Raw genomic sequence first — 23,714 nt, forward strand, 5'->3', positions numbered from 1 at the left:
GCTCGAAAAATCGATGAACAATGGGAGGACAGTGCCAATTTAAGTATTGATATATCAAAGTATTTTAAACAAGCCATTTTGTTTATTCATTGAAAATGAAAATACTATTCTGATTAGATTTACTTGTAACAATTTTCAGTCTCCTTCCTAGTTTCTAATGAATGATTTGTGAATTGTGACTTTCAGACATAGGTATTTCCCTCTAAAATTTATATAGCTTGCAATTATGTGATGTATCACTTACTCTGCACCAATGGAAATAAGATAGACTGTCACTGTCATTGTCCTCTCGTTGTTCATCGATTTGCTCGAGCGGGCCCAGTAACATCTCCATTGGAGACTTTGTTGTTACTGTGTTTGGCATATCAAATACATCACGGGTAGCTTGCCAGGCTCTGCCGTGCGGGCGAGATACTCTCAGTAGCTTGCCGGGCTCTCTGAGAGGGGCGGAGGAATCGAACTCGGGTTGGCCTTGTTGGCTGCATGCGAGGCAAACGCCCTACCCCTGTGCTATCGCTCCAGCCCAAGATAGACTAAAAACTAATTATTATTATATGCTGATTAAAATTGATTCACAGAGAAGTTTCAAAATACTTTATTGCTAGAATGTAAATTGCCGCTTTCAAAAAAGAGGTGAATGGGACTGGGGCGAAAGTACAGCAGGTAGGGCATTTACCATGCACACGACTGACCCAGGTTCAATCCCTGGCATCCCATATGGTCCCCAAGCACCGCCAGGAGTAATTCCTGAGTGCAGAACCAGGAATAACCCCTGAGCATAGCTGGGTGTGACCCAAAAAGGAAAAAAAAATAGGTGGAAAGGGAAAATAAGGGACTATATAATAGTCAGAATCGGTTCTTAGAGATGGTTGAGCGGTTGTGTGGTCATCCCTTGTTCGATTTCCAGCCCTGCATGGTCCCCTGAGTGGTGGGAGTGACTCTTGAATACAGAACTGGGAGAAGCCCCCAGCACCAATGGGTTTGGCTCCCCAAACAAAACAAACAAAAAAATAGCATGTATTGATTTTAGCCATAAAGTGGAAATGGAAATGTTATAATGTTGCAACATTTTTAACAACTTGATTACAATGCTGACAATTAAAATGATAAAGAACTCTTAGAATTTTGTCAAAATTTTTATGTTTGACCTTTTTAAATCAAGCAATCAAAATGCTGTTTCATTACATAGTGTGTTCTTTGAAGAGTTTTTTTTTTTATAAGTCTTGGGGTGTTTTATATCAAGATTATAATTCTGGCATCTTATCTCCCTTGGCCTAAACAGCACTGATGTTTTTAAAACGTGAGAAATGTGAGCAGTTATTCTTGGAAAACAAAGATGATACATTTAAAGGGCAGGATTTCGAGTATAGTCCCTCTGGGCTCAGCTTCCATCTTTGGAGCCTGGTGACATCACATAGATGACTTAGCTCTCTTTCCTGGTTTCTTCATTTATGAAGCGGTACCTCGCAGAATTCCATAAGAATGAAGTGAAATAATGTATGTTAATCCTCAAGCCTAGTGTTGGACCCAGTCCCCACCGTTAAGACGCTCTGTTGGAAGCTCCATTCATTTGCACAGTTTTACCCTTGACAGTGACAGGCTTCGTGGGGGGAAACTTGAACTTCACATCATCTGAATAATTCCAGTTTTACCAAGAGAAGAAGGGGCACTGACATGGGCAAAAGGAGGTTTCTCCTGAGTAAGAGCTTCTGTCTCTCTGAAAAGGATGGCCTTGCCTGATTTGCCCTAAGTGCAGGTGCTGACCTGGGGCAGGTCTTCCAAACACCATTGACTTGAGAAGTAAACATGTATTTACTTCTGGAGCCTGAGTCCCCTCTGCCCTGTCTCCACTGCTCACGGGAGAGCGCAGGATTCTATGGGTCTCTTAGAGGTACCCCAAGCCCAGCGCTGAAGGGCCTGCTCACATCCCCGGGCCCTGCCTCCCTCTTGTCAGGAATGCCATTGCAAGTTGGGAATTTGGGGGGAAGCTGGGAAGGTGTGCCTGGGCACACACAGCCATCATACCTACTACAGTGCCCTCTGTTGTGGGTATGTTTATCTGCCAGCTAGAAACCACATTTTCTCATTTTTCTACAAAAACCGCAGATGCTTCTTGGGGGGATGGGGGAGAGGTAAGGTTTGGGGAGTTGATCCTTTGAAAATGAAGCCTCAACCCCAGTCGCCTTGCTTAGCATCCTGAAACAATCATTTGCAATAACTTAGAATTTGGAAATGACTTCTTTGAGAATCACTGTCACTGTCCTCCCATTGTTCATCAATTTGCTCGAGCAGGGCCAGTAATATTGTGAGACTTGTTCGTGCGGGCGAGGTACTCTCGGTAGCTTGCCGAGCTCTCTGAGAGGGGCGGAGGAATCGAAGGCGGAGGAATTGAACTCAGGTCGGCCGCGTGCAAGGCAAACCTTCTACCCGCTGTTTGTCACCATTCTGATAAGTTAAGATTTTGAATGCCTGTAAATGTTGTTATCTTGTCAGTTATTGAAGGTAGTCATGGATTGATATAAGTAGCAGCTCATTTTGTTCATTATAATATCATGTTCTTTGGATTTATCCTGAGTAAGGTAAAGGTAAGGTAAAGGCCCTCCCGTTGATCGTCGATTTGCTCGAGCGGGCCCAGTAACGTCTCCATTGGAGACTTTGTTGTTACTGTGTCTGGCATATCGAATACTCTCGGTAGCTTGCCGGGCTCTCCGAGAGGGGCGGAGGAATCGAACTCGGGTCGGCCATGTTGGCCGCTTGTAAGGTGAACGCCCTACCCGCTGTGCTATAGGGGTTTGGGGGTTGGGAGACACACCTGGCTCTATTCAGGAATTCCTTCTGGGGTTGCTGGGGTGACCATCTATGGTGCCAAGGATCAACCTAGAGTCAGTCGCATGCAGGGCAAGAACCTTAAGTCAAGTACCAGCCCTCCAGCCCTTAATGTAGATTTTGTTTGTTTGGTTTAGGGACCATGCTGGCAATGCTTAGGGGTTCCTCCTGGCTCTACACTAAGGAATCACTCTGGTAGTGCTGAGGGGACCATAGGGGGTGCCAGGGATTGAACTTTGGTCAACTGCATGCAAGGCAAGGCCTTACCTGCTGTACTATCATCACTTTGGACCTTAATACATATTTTTAACGTAGTGAATATGTCATGTACTTAGTGATTAACTTCTAAATTTTTATCTGGTTGTTTTAGTAGTAAACATTTATTAATTCTTCTATTAAGTCATCAATGATACTGAGGTCATCAGATGCCAATATTTTTTTTCCCTTTCTTTTACAGATGAGCCAACTAGCCCCAGCATTGATCATGATCTCGCCCACATCCCTGCTTCAGCTGTCATCTCGGCCTCCACCTGCCACGTGGCCTCTATCGCGACTCTTCCTCCCAGCCTCACCACTTCCGCTCCTCTGATTCGACGCCAGCTCTCCCATGATCAGGGTACATATCTGCAGGTGGTTTCACAGAGCAGCTCTCAGGGAGCGTGCGAGCTTAAACAACAGGACACGCTCTCATCCTCTCACCAGTCAAAGGATCTGGAAACCCTTTGTAAATGTTGACTTTTAATTCCAGAATCTGTTGGACCCCCCAGCCTGGATGGCCAGCCCAGCTCCAAGACAGAACGATCAAAATCATATGATGAAGGCCTGGATGATTACAGAGAAGACGCAAAATTGTAAGTCTCGGTCCTCTTGTTTCAAACATAAGTTTGTGGCTGATAAGCTTAATTTTGAAGCATAAGGAAGTGCTGAACTTAATGATGTCTTTTCTGTTTTCTGACTTGTTCCTTGGTATAATACATTCCTTGCATTTAAAAAGATGAATATTTTAAAAATCAGTAGTACACAAAAATAACTGTTTTTTATAAGCCTATGGTAAATGGTATTTCTGTAGCCCTATTTGTAGACAGTTCACTTAGCACATATGAATTTCACTGAAAAATGAATTTCAGGCTAGAAGGGTAGCCTGATTTGACCACAGGCTTTGCTTGTGAGATGCTTGGGTTAAAGCCATGGCACCACATGATCCTGAGCAGAGAGCCAGGGGTAGTCCTAGGATGGGAGGAGGGAGGGAGGGAAAGAAGGAGGAGGGAAGGAAGACAAATTGCTGCATCAAGAATTATTTCATGGTTTTTCTGTCACTTGCTCTCCACAAACTAATTGCATTCCTACCAACGGGGCCTCTGCTGCCCCCTCCTGACATAGTGTGGTACTTAACTTTAGATTTTGGTGAATCTAATGAGTGTCAGTGGTATCATTGTTTTGCAGTTTTCTTGTTAATTGATCTTCATTTTCTATATGCTTAAGATACTTATTTCTTTTTTGTTAACTGTGTCTTCATATACTTTGCACATTTTCCTACTAGATTTTCTGTTGACTTCTGAGAGTAAGAAAAATAGTTCTTTCTGCAATAAGCGTACCAAGTCTTCTTTTCATCCTAAATTTTTTTTAATGTGATTTTCTATTTTCTAGTCACAGAAAGACATTAATCTTATATTTGTGCATTTGGGAAAATTTAAGGATTCTCTTACGGCTTCAGGATTTTGAGTCACATTGGAAAAATCTTCCCTTCAGAATAGCAGTAAAATCCTTCCATGTTTACTTGGTGAATGTGTATAATTTTATTTTACTTTGAATTCATTTAGAGTTTCTTCTGATTAGTGTGATAAATAGTCCACTTGAGATTTTCCAGTATCTCTCCATTGGACTGTTCTATTTAGTATTCTAATTATCCACATACAATGTTATGATAGTGGTTTTTTAGTGTTTTTACATTTGGTAAAGGTAATCTCTTTCATTAATTTTTGGGGTGTTTTGAGAATTCTCATTGTATTTAATTATCCTACATTTTGGAACTTAAAATTTAGTACCTAATACTTAAATTCTTTTGCCCATTTTCATTGACACAATGTTTAGGGAATATTGACATTGTCAGTATATATTGGGCTTTCCTTCAAAGAATGGTTATTTGTCTTTTTTGTTACAGTTTTTTTTTTTCCCTTGGCTTTTTGGATCACACCTGGTGATGCACAGGGGTTACTCCTAGCTTTGCACTCAGGAATTATTCCTGGCGGTGCTCAGGGGACCATATAGGATGTTGGGAATCAAACCCGGGTCGGCTGCATGCAAGGCAAACTCCCTACCTGCTGTACTATTGCTCCAGCCCCTACAGTATTTTTTAAACTAGACGTTTTAAAGTCTTCCCATTGGCTTTTCCATTCTGATGAAATAAGTTCTTTCTGTACCAGCTCTTTAAGGCAACAGGCTATAAGGAGTGAGGTGCAAGGTGTGGCCAAGGCACTGGCCTAAGGTAGTGGGAATTTCTCCTTTTAACTTTGACTTTACCTCCCTAAAAGATGCCGTTCACCACACTGGGAGTGTCCTTCCCCCTGCACCAGCTACACAGGTTCTGCTTTGCCTCTGCTGCACTCACCTCCCCTGATACTTGGAGGTGATGATGGAGGTGCCTGTCACTGGCCATGGCTCCCTGTCTCCTGTTGTTTCAAAAGTTGTTATCACTCTGTCAGGTGGACAGTGGGGTGCAGTTTTATGTGACGTGTGCAGCCGTGGGGTTCCTCTCTTCCTGTCTCCGTCATGTAACTTCATTGCTCTCACCACCCTTCTTTGTCTATCCTCTGGCAGAGTTACGGCTCTCTCCTGATGACTTTTGGAGACTGGGTTTGCATAGCATTTCCGGCGACTGTGTTTGGAATGGTTTCTGAAAGAGGGACGACTATGCCCTCTTCAGTCAAACTTCAGAATCCTTAAGATTCCTAAAATAAATTTGGACTAAAACTATAGCCAGAAAAAGCACATTTTCCTTCTAGAGTTGAATGATTTTGAATAATGAATGTGAACCCAGAGCCCTAAACATTTCCAGGAACAGCAGTTGTCATTCTCCCTGAGAATGTGCTTGGCGGGGTGCATGGTTTCCCATATCCAGCCCCTTCAGTGCTCCTTGGACACATTTATGGTTCATTGTCCACAAGTTGAATTGGGTAGATGTGGTGTTCTGGTATTCACTGTACCTCTGGCTTGTATAGATATATCTTTGCTCCTTTTGTTTTTTCTGGGGTGGGGTGGGGTGGGATTTGGACTACAGCTGGCGGTGCTGAGGAGTTTCTCCTGGTTCAGTGTATTGGGTCACACTTGTCAGTGTGGTGTCAGGGGTTAAATCTGATCTCCTGCATACAAAGCATGTGCTCCAACTCTTTGTCACTCATAACTGTTGAAGTAACTACAAGTATGGTTAACTAAAAATACAAGTTTGAGACTTGGATTAACAAATAAGACAAAGTTAGCTGTCTAGATTTCTCTTTGTTCTATCAAAAAGGATTAAAAAATACTCTAATGTTATGCAAGATATATTTGTATTTAATTTTAAACATTTACTTGGGAGGAAGGGGCTTAGGTCACACCTGACTGTGTTCAGGAATCACTCCTGGAGGTACTCAGAGGACCACATGCAGTGCCACAGATTGAACTGACCGTGTGCGAGGCGGGTGCCTTACTTCCTGTACATTCTCTCACCCTGCAAAAAAATATTTTTCATTGATCAAGTCACTAACTAGGAAGCGTCTCACAGAATCCAAAGTTCTTAAGTACTTGCCAAGTTAGCTGTTTTTTTCTGACTTCCATTAGACAGTGAACATTTTATCATGGAGATGCTGAAATGTCAGCTCATTAGTGCAAATTTGTTAGAGCATTTTGTACAGTATTAAAGATATTTACGTACTTCTTTTCCAACAGGGCCTTTAAGCACGTGTCTAGCCTGAAGGGGATCAAGGTTGGTATATATACATATACCTATATAAATTCTTTATCTTCTCCTCCCCTCCGCCCCCACACACCTGTGCTGCCTCCCCCAGTAAGATACATGCTCTGCTACTGAGCAACATCCCCAACCCTGGATTCAATATTCTTAAAAAATCAAGCAAGTTTTTATTACTTTTGTTTACCTTAGTTTATTTCTTTACTGATCTTTCAAAGATTTTTATATTTAAGTATAACCTTACTGTTTCAAGTGCATCTGGAAGATATTCCTTATAAACTTATGATTTTAGAACATATCTATCTGGTAGATCAGCTGGAATGTGCTTTGTTTCACCACATCAATTTATGGCAGAGCTCTTCACTGCCCAGCAGTCCTCGTGTTTTATTGTATTTGTGGTTCTACTTTAGAATTGTTACTTCTTGCCTTCTGCATAGACCACCCTATCTCCCACAGCCTGTCTTTTCCATTCTTCCCTCAGACTTTGAAAGAAGTAGACACAGTGGCAGGAATTTTCCTTCTTTTTCCATCGCCTGCAATACTATGCAATACAGCCGCAGGTACTATGCCCACGCTTCCTGCCTTCCTGACTCCCATCTTAAGTATTTTCGCATTGGACCATTTGCGTGTTCAAAGCAGCCACGTTCTTCTTCCCATTCCATCAGCTCTCACTTTCTCAAGTCTCTCTCTTCAGTGACGCAGTGATTGTCCCATATGAGCAAGTTCAACTATTTCCTTTATTTATTTATTTATTTTAAATGCTCTCAGCTCCACAGCCCTCTTAGTTTACAACTCCTATTTCTCTCCCACTTTTCCTGAAAACGCCTTGAAATAACTTGTCCACAGCCCCCACTTTCATCCATCACGTCTTTCTCGACAGGCTCACAGCAGAGTGGCTTTACTCAGGCCAAAGAACCCTGACATCCTGCTCCAAAACAACTAGCTACTTCCCTTTTAACTCATTTGACCTTTACAGTTGTGTTCAACATAATTTCCCTCTCCTTTCCTGAAGCATTTTTTCTGCTAGCAACTTTAATTGCCTCTGTTTGACAGTCAAAATGTTGAAAGTTCTGGCACTAGCAGCATCATATCCTGAGGCCTTTGCACTGACCTGCCTGCTGGGCCAGGAATCACAGCGGGAGGGGTGGGGGGGGTGAGGGGGTGGAGGGGAGAGACTGGACACTGGTTCTCCTGAGCACTAACTGAGAGCCCCAAAGTCAGTTCACTGTCAAAACGCCCAAAGCAGATTCTCATCCGTCTTATCTGCTCTCGTGTCCTTGGTGGTCTTATCCAGATGCCTCCCCCAATTTGCATTGCTAGCCTTGACGTATGATGGTTATATAAGAATCTCATTTAAATATCTAATAATCAAGGATGTTTGGTTGCCAGAGGTTCACTGCCCACCCCCCACCCCGTCATTCCCATCTAAGTTCCTTTCCGTCCATCCAGTTGTTGAGCCCCAAATCTTGGAATTCATCTGTCTTCTTCTCACCTTCCCCAGGTCAAGAACATACCTTAAGGTTTCCTTTCCCTCCCTATCTGCACTGACACTTTTTTCCATTCCATGTCATCACCCCACCCTTCCTCCATGAGGCGCTCTTTCAGGGCTGGCCCTGCAGAGTCCACTCCCTAGCAGCTAGCAAGGGTAAGGGTACTCCTGACTCACCACTTAATTTTTAAGTTTTCTTAGAGAGAGCTGGCCTCAGGGGCACCAGTTTATTGCTGCTGCTCACGCTTTCATTATTGCATCTCACAGTTGACATTCTCCACACGGTATTCACTACTGTCTGATCATATCCTTGTTTTTTCAAAATTTATCATTTCTCCTTTTCCACTAAAATGTGAGCTCCTGAGAGCAGGAAGATGACCCCTTTTGATAGTTAGGGTTTTATTTAAGTTAAGCTTTTCCTTTAGGTCACTAAAAAAAGTGCCGTTGATAGTTACTTTCTCATTCTCTCTTGCTCTCACTCTGTCTACCCCAGTACCTCTGTTTTTTAAATAAGACCAGAGAATTTCTTAACGTCACTTATAAAGTTAGGATTTTTCAGAACTAGCTTTCACTTAGGATATTTAAGAAGGCTCCTCACCCCCCACCCCACCCTTGCAAAGCAATTTTAACATACAAATATTTATAAAAGAAAAGGTTCCCATTGTCTTGTTTTCTTGGCTTGCCCATAGATCACCGATAGCCAGAAATCATCCGAAGACTCTGGGTCCAGAAAAGATTCTTCCTCTGAAGTTTTCAGTGATGCAGCCAAAGAAGGTTGGCTCCACTTCCGGCCCCTGGTCACTGAGAAGGGCAAGGTAGGAAGGGTGCGGCCAGAAAACTGTGGCATATCCAGAAGCAAAAAGAAAGAGCATTGATTTGTTGGTTTTTGTTTTTCAATTTTGGGACTATTTTTGTGCATTATTATTTAAACTACTTTCTTATATAAAGGAAAGATCTTTTGTCCAGAAATTCTGATCACAGACTTAATTTAATATTTTTATTTATCCTGTGTATCAACTGGGAGGCATTACGTATTTGAGCAATTAGCACAGAAATCAAAGTATTTCCAAAAGAACTTGCTTTTCTTATTGTTATTTGGGCAGAGATTTTCACCTCTATGAAATAAGCAGAGATTATTACTTTTAGGAAAAATAGCAATTTTCAGTATCAGCGATTAAAAATTTAAATTTTGGATTTCCCAGTTAAGTCTTTTAAATTGTCTTTTATAAGGGCTAGAGCAATAGCACAGCAATAGGGCGTTTGCCTTGCATGCGGCCGGCCCAGCTGAGCTGGGTTCGATTTCTCCGCAATTCCTCTGCCCCTCTCAGAGAGCCTGGCAAGCTACCAAGAGTATCTCGCCCACACGGCAAAGCCTGGCAAGCTACCCGTGAAATACTCAATATGCCAAACACAGTAATAACGAGTCTCACAATGGAGATGTTACTGGGCCCGCTTGAGCAAATCGATGAACAGCGGGAGGACAGTGCTACAGTGCTACAGTGTTACTTTATAAATAGTTATGCAACTGAATATTAATTGCCAATTGATATTCTATATAAAGCATCAATTCAATTGAATAACAGTTGAATTATTTGTGTTTCATTAAGTAGACTTAAGTGCAGTAAGAACTTTGCTATAAAATTTTCCTGTACTATTTGGGTAGCTTATTTTAAAACCTTCAGGGACCAGAGAAATTCTACAGGAGTTTAGTTACATGCGACCAACCCTGCTTTGATCCCTGGTACCACATAAGGTCCATTGGGTGCCTCCAGGAGTAGCCCTGGACCAGTTTTGGGCATGGCCCAAAACCCCTTCACGCGTCCCTGCTCCCTTGCCAATGTCAGTACTCCCAGAATGTTGCCTAACTTGAGTTTATGCCCCACAATTTCTCCCCCTTCTCTCCCAACATATATACATGTGTGTTTATACATGTAATACATGTAGTACTGTAGCACTGTCCTCCCATTGTTCGTCAATTTGCTTGAGTGGGCCCAGTAAGGTCTCCATTGTGAGACTTCTTGTTACTGGTTTTTGGCATACCAAATACGCCACGGGGAGCTCGCCAGGCTCTGCTGTGCAGGGAGAATACTCTTGGTAGCTTGCCGGGCTCTCCAGGAGGGATGGAGGAGTTGAACTTGGGTCAGCCACATGCAAGGTAAATGCCCTACCTGCTGTGCTATCGCTGCAGCCCATATGTAATATATATCACAGTCCTCCCGTTGTTCATCAATTTGCTCGAGCGGGCCCAGTAACGTCTCCATCATGAGACTTGTTGTTACTGTGTTTGGCATATCGAATACGTCATGGGGAGCTTGCCAGGCTCTGCCGTGCGGGCGAGATACTCTCGGTAGCTTGCCGGGCTCTCCGAGAGGGGCGGAGGAATCGAACTCGGGTCGGCCATGTTGGCCGCTTGTAAGGCAAACGCCCTACTGCTGTGCTATCGCTCTCTAGCCCATGTAACATATATATAATAATTATATATTTAATGTAAATCAGACAGATCTCTATTGGGTATACACTATGTACATTAAACATGTTGTTTAATGTGCTTATCAGAAATACTTAGTCAGAATTTAATTTAATACTCCTGAATGGTTTCATGTTTTCCAGCGAGTTGGTGGAAGCATTCGGCCATGGAAACAGATGTATGTTGTGCTTCGGGGCCACTCACTTTACTTGTACAAGGATAAACGAGAACAGATGACGCCCTCAGAAGAAGAACAGCCCATCAGTGTTAATGCTTGCTTAATAGACATCTCTTATAGCGATACCAAGAGGAAAAATGTGTTTCGGCTGACCACATCCGACTGTGAATGCTTATTTCAGGCTGAAGACAGAGATGATATGTTGGCATGGATCAAGACCATCCAGGAGAGCAGCACCCTAAATGAGGAAGTATGTCCAGAACACTGCACAGGCGCCCGCACCCCTTGCATCATGTTTCTGTTTGGGGGTGTTTATTTTTATTTTTTGGAGGGGGAGCTTGTTTGTTTTGTTTTGTTTGGGGAACTACACTCAACTGTGTTCAGGGCTAACTTCTGGCTCTGAACTCAGGAATCACTTGTGGCGGGGCTCCAGGGACATCATTACCATGCCAGGGAGCTGACCTGGCTTGGCCACATGCAAGGCAAGCGCCTTACCTGTTGTCCTCTCACCAGCCCTCACAGTGCGTTTCTTAAGAAGACCTAAAGAAACAGATCACTTCTTTAGAAATTCAAAATAAGTGGGCTGGAGAGAGAGTGCATAAGGTGCTGCTTTGCATGTGACTCACCCCGGTTCAGTCCTCAGCACCACATGTAGTAGCCCTGCCACCAGTAACTCTTGTGCTCAAGAGTTGTGACCCCAAAACAAAACAAACTAAAAAAAATACAAATAAGCTGTTTGCCCTCTGAACTACATCCCAGGCTACTGCTGTCTGTGTTTATGTTTTGTTTTGGTTTGACTAAGTGACAACAACAAAAAAACTAGAATATATATTTTATGTGTGTGTATTTAAAACATTTTTCGTCTCTTAGTTTCCCCCACCATCTGAAAGTGGGATTTTTTTTTATTAAATATGACTTAATTTGTGGGTCTCAGCACACTCATAAATTAATTTTTTCCAAATTTGATTTATGATAATAGCATTTCCAGAATTCCAAAATAGTCAACCAATTTACTATCAAGTTAGGACATCCAACTTTTGGGGGTGGAGAAAGCCTGTTGCTGAGACAGCCCTGCAAGTGCATTAGTAGCCCCACTTGGTAGGTGAGGCTTGGGAGGTTTAGTTACTCGCTTAAGTGACTCATCCTGGATTCAAACCCAGACTACCTGGCTCATGAGGCTGAGGACTTGGCACAGTGCTGTTCATCCAGTGTGATGGCAACTCCCTGCCAGCCACTGCTCTCTGCCTCCAGAATGTGCTTCCGCCACGAAGCCTGGCATTAATAGGTACTGAGTAAATATAAGTCAGTGGGGAAAGAAAAAGGGAAATGACCGTTGCTAAGCAGAGCAGCAGTTTCTTTGGTACCTTCCCCAAAGCGGTGAAGGTCTGGTTGCATAGTCCTTTCATTACCTTTATGCCGAAGTAATTCCAGATTTACTACCTCCTCTTAGAAACAGAAATGTTGGGGGCTTCAGGTATAGTGAAAATGCTTATCAAAACAAATGACTGTGTAAGTGCAAAGAGTAGTTGATATTATGGTTTGGGGTAATGGAATTATACAGGCAAGAACATAATACAGCTTATTGTGATATAATAATAGACTTCTAAGAAAACCTGCATTAGCAAATCTTACTATTAGTAGTTTTTCTCCTAATGAAGGTGAATTTTTAGCAACTTGAGCATTTCTGGCTCTCAACCATCAAGATATTTTTACACAAAGGAATTTCATTAGGTAAGGTAGTTCCTTTAAGTGTACATACTTGACTATATACTGTACAAATTCAACAATGAAGTCTAGCTTTTTTGTTCAAGAGAACCTTTTTTTATACCATTACGTTTTTCTAATGTGTTATTTTACTTTTTTTTGCCCAGTATTGTAATCCTCACCCTACCAACACACACATACACACACACACAACCACTATGATCTTTTCCCCTTTAGAAAGCAGGAGGTAACTTACATTCCCTGCTCACTTCCACTATAGCCAAATTGTGAAAACTTGTACCATAGGGAAAAAATGTTTGCACCATTTTTTCCTCTGATCCTTTCTCCTTTACCTTGACTGTGGTTAAAAATTAACATCAGATCTTTATCTATACAACCTTTGTTTTACAACCACCCTGTAAAGAGAGCGTGAGACTTTTTGCAATGTAAACAGGGTGAACAAGGACTTGAATATAGATTTTAGCTCTAAGGAACAAGGAACGGGTCAAGGGAATATGTATTTAATAAACACCTAAGGAGGTCAAGTATTCCACGAGTCAGTAGAGTGTCGCTTTTTAAAATTCCTTCAGATGACTTCATCTGTGAACTGTGGCTATTTTAAGGATGGAATGAGATAATGCCTTTGAAGAATGCAGCATAGTATGTGGACAGTAACCATTTACTTTATGTGAACCATTATCTCATCATAATCACCATCATCATCTAATCTTAAGACACAGGTAGTTTTCCCCCAGCGTTATAGATTAGATTATAATAATTGGCTGAACATAGAGCATATGGCAGGCAGTATTTTCAGCTGTTTTCATGAATTATCTCAGCAACTATAGGAATGCATCCTATTATTATCATCAGCATTTTACAAATAAGGAGACCAGGTGACAAAGAGAGATTAAGGAATTTCCACCCACGGTTACCTAGCTGATAGATATTATGGCTAGAATGTAAATGCAGGCAATCTTAAATCTAAACCTAAAATTTGGAGTTTAACATATGATTGCTTAACTAGTAAGTGGGGGAGGATCCAGTTGAATTTAAAGAATGACCAAAGTCTGTATTTATAAAGTACAGTGTTATTCATTATAGTAAAAAGAAAATGAATAAAACACATATAGTAAGCACACATGTAAGCGTATGATTGAAATCAGTAAGAAAAAAAATGATCACAGTGGTGAACTCTCAAATTTGCTATATAGCACATTATAAAAGTTAAACTATTTGACTAGAGGGATCGGACAGGGTTGAGTGTTTTTATTGCATAAGACTGACCCCCGTTTGAGCCCTAACCCAGGGGTTAGCCCTGAGCATCATTTGTTGTAGTCCAAATTTCCCCACTTCCGAACAGTTACCCACTCCCCCACTGCCAATTAAAAAAAAATTGAGGTTTAATAAAACTGAGTTTTGGGCTGGAGCAATAGCTCAGAGGACGGAGCGCATGCTTTGTATTTGGGAACTTCACATTTGATCCCCAGCACCAAACTCACAGCACCAAGCTTGGTGGAGGCTGAACATGCCAGTTGCAGCTTCAAACATGCGGACAAAATGTTTTGAGCTTTCCTCTCTTTCTAACTTATCGCTTCTGATATTAATTGTGCCTTGATCGCACAGCCCCTGTAAATTAATCATTAACAAATCATAGCAGCATTTTGTTCAACATCTTTCAAATGCTGATTGTTCTTTCAAGAGGAAAAGAAAACCGCCTCTCTGCTTCCTGTCCGTTTATTAAAATCAACAGATCAATATGTTCAAGCATTTTCTCCCAGCTGGCACTGTTTTCGGGCCTGTAGGGGGAGGAGAATAATCAGAGAATAAGCTCCATGGCGTGATGAAGTCGAGGTCACCTGTTTGTGTTTCGAGCTGCCTCTCCAATTTCACCTGTTTATTTTATAGGACACTGGAGTGACAAACAGGGATCTCATTAGTCGAAGAATCAAAGAATACAACAGTCTGATGAGGTGAGACTCCCGCCAGCCACACCTTCAGGTCCCTTTACTTGTAAAAGAGGGCATGGCTAAGAAGGGCTCGTTTCTTTCAACAGCAAAGCAGAACAGTTGCCAAAAACACCTCGTCAGAGTCTCAGCATCCGGCAGACTTTGCTTGGTACGAAATCGGAGCCAAAGACACAGAGCCCACACTCCCCCAAGGAGGAGTCAGAGAGGAAACTTCTCAGTAAAGGTACCCGTGATGGTTTCATGGATGGATTTAATCGATCACAATCACGATCATCCTGTTGTTCGTCGATTGCCTCGAGGAGGCACCAGTAATGTCCCCTTCGTCCTAGCCCTGAGATTTTAAAGGGCCATATTCAAGGCTCTTTCAGAGTTAGGAGAATGAGACCCATCATTGTTACTGGTATTTGGCATATTGGGTACACCACGGGGAGTTTGCCAGACTCTGCCATGTAGGCAGGTTACATTCGGTAGCCTGCCAGTTTGTCCAAAAGTAAGAAAGATAATACGATGTTAGAAGAACACTTCCAGGAGCTGGGTTTTGTAGTCTCTGGGTCTTGGCCATTGATGGGATTACACGGCGCCAGGGGGTCAGTTGGTGGGTGTGACCCCTGCCTACTGGAATATGGAGGATCTGGGTGGAGGATGCTCAGCCCCGATTTGAGCAGGCTTGGAGATCTCAGCCCTGGGACCTGCATGCCTTTGTTCCTCTGCCAGTACCTTCATGCGTGTGGAGAGTGGTCTCAGCATGGTTGTGACTGGTTCTGGAGGTCTTCGGCTGCCAGAGCTCTGGTTGGGGCGGGGAGGGAAACTCAACACCCACCCCCACCCCACCCCCACCCCGCCAAAGGGGCCCTGGCGAGGACAGCCAGGCATGGGAGCAGGAGACTCTGCACTGCTCTCTTGCGGGAGCTGGGTTTTGTAGTCTCTGGGTCTTGGCCGTTGATGGGATTGCATGACGCCAGGGGGTCAGTTGGTGGGTGTGACCCCTGCCTACTGGAAGATGGTGGATCTGGGAGGAGGATGCTCAGCCCCGATCCGAGCAGGCTCGGATTTAATCTATTCCTTGATTTTTAAATGGATACTTAATTTTGACACACTGCTCAGGAGTCACTCCCGGAGGTACTCAGAAAGCCATATTCAGTGCTACAAGTGGAATTAGTCTCAGCAGCATGCAAGTCTTGTTATGTTTCTCGAGCCCTTAAGTGGAGATAGAAAAAGCTTTTTGATGCTTTTTGTTTTGTTTTGTTTGGGGGCCACATCAGGCGCTGCTCAGGGCTTCCTCCTGGCTCTGTGATCAGGGGTCACCCTTGGTGGTGCTGGGGGACCCTCTGGCATCCTGGGGATCAAACCCAGATTGGTGACAAGGCAAGCACCCTGCCCACGGTCTTATCCCTCCTGCCTTTTGATGCATTTCTGGACTGCATTTCTGATGATCTGCACCCAGTGCTTGCCAGCTCAGGGATCGCTGACCTAGACCCCACCTCCTTAAACTAGGGCTCAAGGCCTCTGATAGGGTTTTGTAACTCAGTGCTGGGCTCTGAAAATATTTAGCAGCAGTAAGGTTTCTGACCCCACAATCACCAACAAGTAATTCAAAAGTAACCATATCAAGAATCTGAGGAACTTCTGGCCACTAGCCCAATGTTGCATTTCTGAGGAGAAAAGCCATGGCAGGTGGGAAAAAAAATTTAAGAAGGCTTGGTTGTGTTGAGGGGGCTTCCCTTATGGGGAAATCCAAGATAACAGTTCTTATAATAAAGGGAGTGTGAAGAAAATACAACACTAACGTCATACGAAGTGCTTCGGATTTAACTCTGGCAACCCAGGTGTTATTTTGAGATGAAAACCATTTTATTTACTTTTGGTAAAAATCTCACTAAGAAGATGACACTATTTTACCATTTTTAAGAAAATTATGATACAGTGTTGGGGAGATCATTCATACGACATGTTGGCTGGAGCATGTGGGTCCCCTGGGTTTAATCCCAGGCACCTCGTGACCTCTGCAGCACAGCAGGACATGGTGGTCTCCAGCACCAGGGAGAGGCCAATAAAGACCCAGTTTGTGAAAAAGTACAGACTGAGAAAGGGAAGATGTACAGGTAATACTTAGTAAAAGAAAGGTTGTAAGGAGCTCTTTATTAAAGACTATAATACATTATTTGGAACTAATGCATTTTATAGTACAGAACCCCCATTTATATAAATACTGATAAAGCGTTTTTGTTTTTAAGTTATGATTTAAATATGCTTGTTTCCCTTTTGTATCTTTTCTCATTTTATTTTGAATACTAATCAAAAGATGATACCAGTCCCCCGAAAGACAAAGGCACATGGAGAAAAGGCATCCCAAGTATTATGAGGAAGACGTTTGAGAAAAAGCCTACAGCGACAGGAACATTCGGTGTCAGGCTGGACGATTGCCCGCCAGCACACACCAACCGGGTAGGAGCCTCTGCCGGCCGAATCCCTGAGTCCCTGACGTGCGTGTCATCGTGGCGTTCTCCTTGCACTGTGGTTTCCTCCTTTCAGCAAATCATCGTGGCCCTATGCATTTTCAGCCTGGAGGGTTGTGTTGAATGATTTGATATATAATGATTTTTTTCTAGTGCATTGACTCTGAAGCAGAAGGTTGAACCATTAGGAAAGAATGTGAAATGTATCTGAAATGGTTATTAAGACTTCATCTTCTAATGTGTTTCTGATTTTAGAATCTTAAAAGGAGGATGAGAACAAGGATCTTATTAAGAAAGTATAATTGTAAATGAGCGTGTGTGTGTGTGTGTGTGTGTGTGTGTGTATGTGTGCGCATGTGACCCATTAAGCATTTATTTTATGAGTTGATTGATGTTATTCCCCGCCCCTTCTTTTTTGTGGTTCTGTCCTCTTTACTCCACTGGGCTGCTCTCCTCTTTACCTCCTCCTGTTTCCTCTTAAGCCGATATTTCCCTGCGGTCTCTTTCCTTTCTGTCTTGGCCTATTCATTCCCTTTTTGCTACCTCACTATCTCTTGCTAGCTTTATCCATGCCCAGTTCTGCATCTCTACAGTGTTTAGTTTCTCTTTATTAAATAACAGCTATAAATAAGTAGCTGTTATTTATCAATAAATAACAGCTATTTATTTAATAACAGCTAGATAATAAATCAACAGATTTCCTGTTGATTCAAATGGTCTTTTTAAGCTGTGATACACATCTGCAAACTAAATATAAACCTTTTAGTGGTATTGAGTAAAAGTGTTTGTTTCTTGTTTTGCAGTATATTCCGTTAATAGTTGACATATGTTGCAAATTAGTTGAAGAAAGAGGTCTTGAATATACAGGTATTTACAGAGTTCCTGGAAATAATGCAGCCATCTCAAGTATGCAGGAAGAACTCAACAAGGGAATGGCTGATATCGATATACAAGATGATGTAAGTTTATTTCTATGTGAATAACTAACGCATGTTTTGTTCTTTCATGGTATGGACTATAAAAATACTGTGTTTGTGTTTTGCGTACATAGAAATGGCGAGATTTGAATGTGATAAGCAGTTTACTAAAATCCTTCTTCAGAAAACTCCCTGAACCTCTCTTCACAAATGGTGAGTTGACTGCGTAGTAGACCCAGATGAAAGGGTGCAGAATTGTAGAGCTGAAAGCCAGAGAATATTAAATGGAAGCAGGAGGAAATGTCTTTGAGGAGAGAAGCAAAAATTTGTTTAGTTACTATTTATATACAAAATATAATTGGGTCCTTTTTAAAAATCATTTAGTTTTTTTATTGATAAATACCAATGATTATAAGAAGGTATTCAGGTTTAGTAAAATAGATACTGCCCTGTTTACCCAAGTTTCCTGTCAAGTTAAAATATATTGTTTGGGAAGTGGGGAGTGGGTTGGGGTGTAGCAGGCAATGGTGAAAGATACAATGGGCTGGAGCTCATGCTTGGATTTTACCAGCTCTAGGCTCAGTCGCTAATCCCTCAAGGTTCCCATAGCACTGCCAAGTATGACTCCGAGCACCTACCTAAAATAGCTCCTGACACCTCCACCTGTGACCCCCAAAACACACAAAAATGTATTGTTTGGGGGCTGAAGTGATAGCACAGCGGGTAGGGTGTTTGCCTTGCACGCGGCTGACCCGGGTTCGATTCCCAGCATCCCATATGGTCCCTAGAGCATCACCAGGTGTGACCCCAAAGGAAAAAAAAGCCCACTCACATTTATGTTTTGTGTTTGACCTGTGAGAAGCTACCTGGTTTGAGTTTTTGTATGGGTTTTTGTACCGTTTAGTTGGATGAGGCTCTTAACAATAGAGAACATGCCTTGGATGTGTAAAGCCCTGGATTGAATCTGTGGCAATGCACATGAAAAAGCCTGCTTGTGTTTGCTTTCATTTAACAAGTGTTTAGATATGCATCATGGGGTTCATTTAGCAGGAAAACATTTTTCAGCCAAACTAGATATTCAGGTGTTCTGTAAGACCCTATACTATATTTTGAGAGGTAGGGGAGATGGGGAGGAAAACAATGTAGAATAGTATTCTCAGAAAAATCGCATTTTAAGCAATGTTCTGTTTGTTAATGAAATGCATGAGTATTTTAAAACTGCAGCAGTGTTAGGGATATAGACTCAACAATTGAGGTGAGTTTGTGATATTGCTCCTTATTATTGTCAGATAAATATGCTGATTTCATTGAAGCCAATCGGAAGGAAGACCCTCTGGACCGTCTGAGAACATTGAAGAGACTAGTAGGTATTATTTTTTAAATTTCTGGAGGTGCAATTAAATTCAGCATATAAACCTGTCATGAAAATAATATGTTTCAGATCCATGATTTGCCTGAACATCATTATGAAACCCTTAAATTTCTTTCGGCTCATCTGAAGACAGTAGCAGAAAATTCTGAAAAAAATAAGGTATGTAAAGTTCATATTGAAATGTCTTTTAAGCAGTCTTAGTTGACAAAGGTAACCTTCGTGATTTTATGCCAAATAGTCAAAAACAGTTCAATTCAGCAGTTAAATTCAAAAGTTTTAGCATGCATCATATTAGCTCACCAGACCCTCTGACAGTCATTCTCTCTGTCTCTCTCCTCTCTCCCTCTCTCTCCCTCTCCCTCCCTCTCTTTACCTCTGTTTTCTTTTCTCTCTCTCTCTCTCTCTCTCTCTCTCTCTCTCTCTCTCTCTCTCCCCCCCTCTCCTTCCCCCCTCTCTCTCCCTCTCCCTCTTCCCCTCCCCTTCCCTGTCTCCCCAGCATTGCTCAGGGGTTATTCCTGGCTCTGCATTCAGGAATCATTCCTGGCAGTGCTTGAGGGACCATGTGGGATGCGATGTCAGGAATCAAATTGGTGTGTGGGGGCTGGAGCGATAGTACAGTGGGTAGGGTGTTTGCCTTGCACGCAGACAACCCAGTTTCGATTCCCAGTGTCCCATATGGTCCCCTAAGCACTGCTAGGCGTAATTCCTGAGTGCAGAGCCAGGAGTAACCCCTGAGCGTTACAAGGTGTGACCCAAAAAGCCAAAACACAAAAACCAAATCAGAGTGTGCTGTGTGCAGAGCAAGCACCCTTCCCGATGTACTATTTTTCAGGCCCTGACAGGCACTCTTAAAAGTAAAAGATACCAAAACATTTAAGTGTCGCTATTTTAAAAAGACATATCCAGGACCAGAGAGACCATAGTACATCAGGTAAAGCTCTTCCTTGCACACTCCAGACCTGGTTTGGTCCCCAGAGCCCTGCTAGGAGTGGTCCCTGAGCACAGCCTGAGTGTGCCGTGCTGGATGTGGCCTCAAAACAAAAAAAATATTTTCAGGCAGGAGAGGTGGCTCAGAGGGCTGGGCACATGCTTTGCATGCCAAGAGTCAGGGTCAGGTCCCTGGCACCATGTGACTCCCCAAGCATCACCACCTCAAAACACACACCCCCAGGAAAAACATTTAAATTAATGTTTTTAACAATAACAACAACAACAACAAAAATGGAAAAGATTGAAATTTTCTTTATTTTTCAAATACGTAACATTGTTTGTGTTTTTGTTACGTTTTTTGTTTGTTTGTTTGTTTTTTGTTTTGCTTTTTGAGTGTCATACCTGGTGCTGCATAGGGGTTACTCCTGGTTCTGCACTCAGGAATTACTCCTTGTGGTGCTCGGACCATATGGGATGCTGGGAATCGAACCCGGGTCAGCTGACTGGGTCAGCTGAGTGCTAGGCAAATGCCCTATCTCCTGTGCTATCACTCCAGCCCCTGTAATATTGTTTTGAATAAATAGCACTGTAGCACTGTCCTCCCATTGTTCATCGATTTGCTCGAGCAGGCCCGGTAACTCCTCCATTTGCTCGAGCGGGCCCAGTAATGTCTCTTGGAGACGTTGTTGTTACTGTGTCTGGCATATCGAATACGTCACGGGGAGCTTGCCAGGCTCTGCCGTGCGGGCGAGATACTCTCGGTAGCTTGCCGGATTCTCCGAGAGGGGCGGAGGAATCGAACTCGGATCGGCCATGTTGACTGCATTGTTACTGTGTTTGGCATATCAAATATGTCACAGGGAGCTTGCCAGGCTTTGCTGTGCGGGCAAGATACTCTCAGTAGCTTGCCAGGCTCTCTGGGAGGGGTGGAGGAATTGAACTCGGGTTGTTCGTATTGGCCGCGTGCAAGGCAAATGTCCTACCACTGTGCTATCGCTCCAGCCCCTTTGTATAAATATCATTCATAAATGATACAGCAGTTTAGAACATCTTTAATGGGGTCAGTGCGATAGTTCTAAATGCCCAGTTTAACCTCTAGCACCGTGTGGTCCCTGAGCACCACCAGTTGTGCCCCCAAATAAGAATACAAAATGTACCAAGTGGTATATAGTGAAAACAAACATTTTCTTGGGGTGAGGAGCTTGTTTTAGCCTTCACATTAAAAAAAAAATTATTTTTACTAAGTATTACTTTCAAACATACCAACATTTTGTTATTTCTTCTGCTGACTCATATTTCATGCCCATTTTCCCTGATGTAAAGAAATGTCTTCCTGTAGGGGTCTTTTATTTCTTTGGGGTGGTCCCAGGGGTCTAACCCAGATCTGCATACAAGGACATGCTGTCCCTCTTGGCTGGAGTCTCGGTCCCTGCAGGGATTTAAGTCACTGATGAAACATCTGTGTGTTGTCCATACTTCATAGTGGGAACTTCTTTTAATCGGTCACTGGTGATTGGTACTTAAATCCATTCTACCGCTAGAGACCGCAAAATGATGATTTTCTGACATTGCTTGTACTGCTTTTTAAAATATTAATTTGGGTTTTCTGAAGAAGACAGAAAACAGACTGCTTCAAGCTTAAGAACCTGCCTTTAGTTCCTAGTTTTCGGAGGTTACTGCAGAGACAAAAAATAAAAACAAAAAAAAAAAACTAAGCTCATTCTGTCCACTCAGTAGCTGCGCCCTGGTGGGGCCAGGTGGTATCATACAATGAGCGTTTGCGATGTCATCCTTTGTTGCAGATGGAACCAAGAAACTTGGCAATTGTGTTTGGTCCCACTCTGGTTCGAACATCGGAAGATAACATGACCCACATGGTCACTCACATGCCTGACCAGTACAAGATCGTCGAGACACTGATCCAGCACGTAAGTTCCAGCTGCAGCGCAGCAAGGAGGTTCATCTGCCTCGACAGCTAATGACTTGTAGAATAGAATCAGGCTTTAAAATGTCTTTTTTTTTTTTTCAAAGAAAATGACCTTTTTTTTTTTCTTTTTCTTTTTCTTTTTCTGTACTATCCTCCAGAATACATAGAGGGGGAGTTACTTTTTTCCTTGTTTCACCTTTGTTTTTATTTTAAATTTTAGCATGACTGGTTTTTCACAGAAGAAGGGGCAGAAGAACCTCTTGTAAGTATTGGGGGTCGGCATTCCTTGTGGTTTTCTTTGGGACCTGAAAACCTGGTGCTGCAGTAATGCCAATCTCCTGCTTTGCACGCTCTCGGCACCCTGGAAGCAGGGCCAGAGCAGCTCCATTTCTGAGCTAATGGAAATACATGAGTATGCTGCCTATTTTGTAGTCAGCTATGCCAACATTGTAAAGCAGAAAATGAAGGACATGCGCTCGGCTCAGTACTGTGTCTGTTACTAAATGTTGTTTGAATTTTGAAGAAAGTATCTGTGAAGAGATGATGAAGAGATCTTTGTTTATTAACCATAGACAGCAGTGCAGGAGGAAAGCACGGTAGACTCGCAGCCAGTGCCAAACATAGATCATTTACTCACCAACATTGGAAGGACAGGAGTCTCCCCTGGAGATGTGTCAGGTAACGCTTTCCCGGACAGCCTCACCACCAGGCTAACTGCTATTTCCTAAAATGTGGAAGAGCCAATCAGTTCAATCCTAAGTAACAATTCACTGTGATTATTTTCCTTTCCTTCCCCCTATCCCCCTTTCTACTAATAAAGAACAAAACCAAATCTTTCTTTTCTGATTGATCTTAATTATCTTCCAGTGACTGTAATGCCATTGGCAGTGCATGGAGTCGTAATGCTTGTCAGAACGGACATAAGAGGGAAATGAGCATGCATACCACCGTTTTGTTCTTTTTCTTTTCTTCCCCCTCCCCCCTCTTTTTTTTTTTGACTCACAGTTTTCATGTAATATAGTCATCACAAGGTAAAACAGATCTATGCTGCTGAGTATGTGGTTGCTGTGATGGCAGAAAGAATGTTCTAGACTGTATGAGTCACGCTCATTCAGAGCCAAGGGCTCTGTCGCCAAGCCTCAGAGTTGGGTGTGCTGAAGCATTCGTGTGCCCCCTTTTCTTCAATGCAGTATATTCTTCGTCACTCTAGCTGTCACAGTAAAAGGCATTCGATTTGATGTTTTTTTCTCTTCCTTAGCCACCCTAACGTTCGGTGAAGTGTTGGGTTTCAAAAGCGCGCTCGACGCCAGTCTCCTCCGGCCGAATAGTTGCACTAACGTAGCATGTTGTTGCACACGATGCTCTCCCTTTGTCTCGAGTTCCTGTTTTAGACTTAAAGGGTTTGCTCCGCACTTAACTGATACTGGCCACTCTATACTGATGTTGAACAGGCGAAGTGGGCGGAGTCTATCACACGGTAATGTCGCTAGTGGATTCCGTGGTGTCCCTGATGGACAGCTGGAACTGTAGGA

The 23,714-nt window shown here is 42.8% G+C and overlaps 1 protein-coding gene across 1 annotated transcript in view; it reads left to right on the forward strand.

Annotated features, from left to right (window-relative positions):
• The window catches only part of ARHGAP21 (Rho GTPase activating protein 21), a 94,341-nt gene that overhangs the window by 63,885 nt on the left and 6,742 nt on the right, over positions 1-23,714 (forward strand). Inside the window, 15 exon segments of the mRNA XM_056132155.1 lie at positions 3,284-3,442; positions 3,575-3,677; positions 6,751-6,787; positions 8,951-9,076; positions 10,872-11,156; positions 14,519-14,583; positions 14,667-14,803; positions 16,883-17,025; positions 17,840-17,995; positions 18,088-18,166; positions 19,243-19,316; positions 19,395-19,484; positions 22,058-22,183; positions 22,403-22,444; positions 22,755-22,860. Coding sequence (XP_055988130.1) covers positions 3,284-3,442; positions 3,575-3,677; positions 6,751-6,787; positions 8,951-9,076; positions 10,872-11,156; positions 14,519-14,583; positions 14,667-14,803; positions 16,883-17,025; positions 17,840-17,995; positions 18,088-18,166; positions 19,243-19,316; positions 19,395-19,484; positions 22,058-22,183; positions 22,403-22,444; positions 22,755-22,860 — 1,728 coding nt within the window.

The sequence above is a fragment of the Sorex fumeus genome, unplaced genomic scaffold (assembly GCF_029834395.1).
Source record: "Sorex fumeus unplaced genomic scaffold, SorFum_2.1 ptg000007l, whole genome shotgun sequence".
NCBI lineage: Eukaryota > Metazoa > Chordata > Mammalia > Eulipotyphla > Soricidae > Sorex > Sorex fumeus.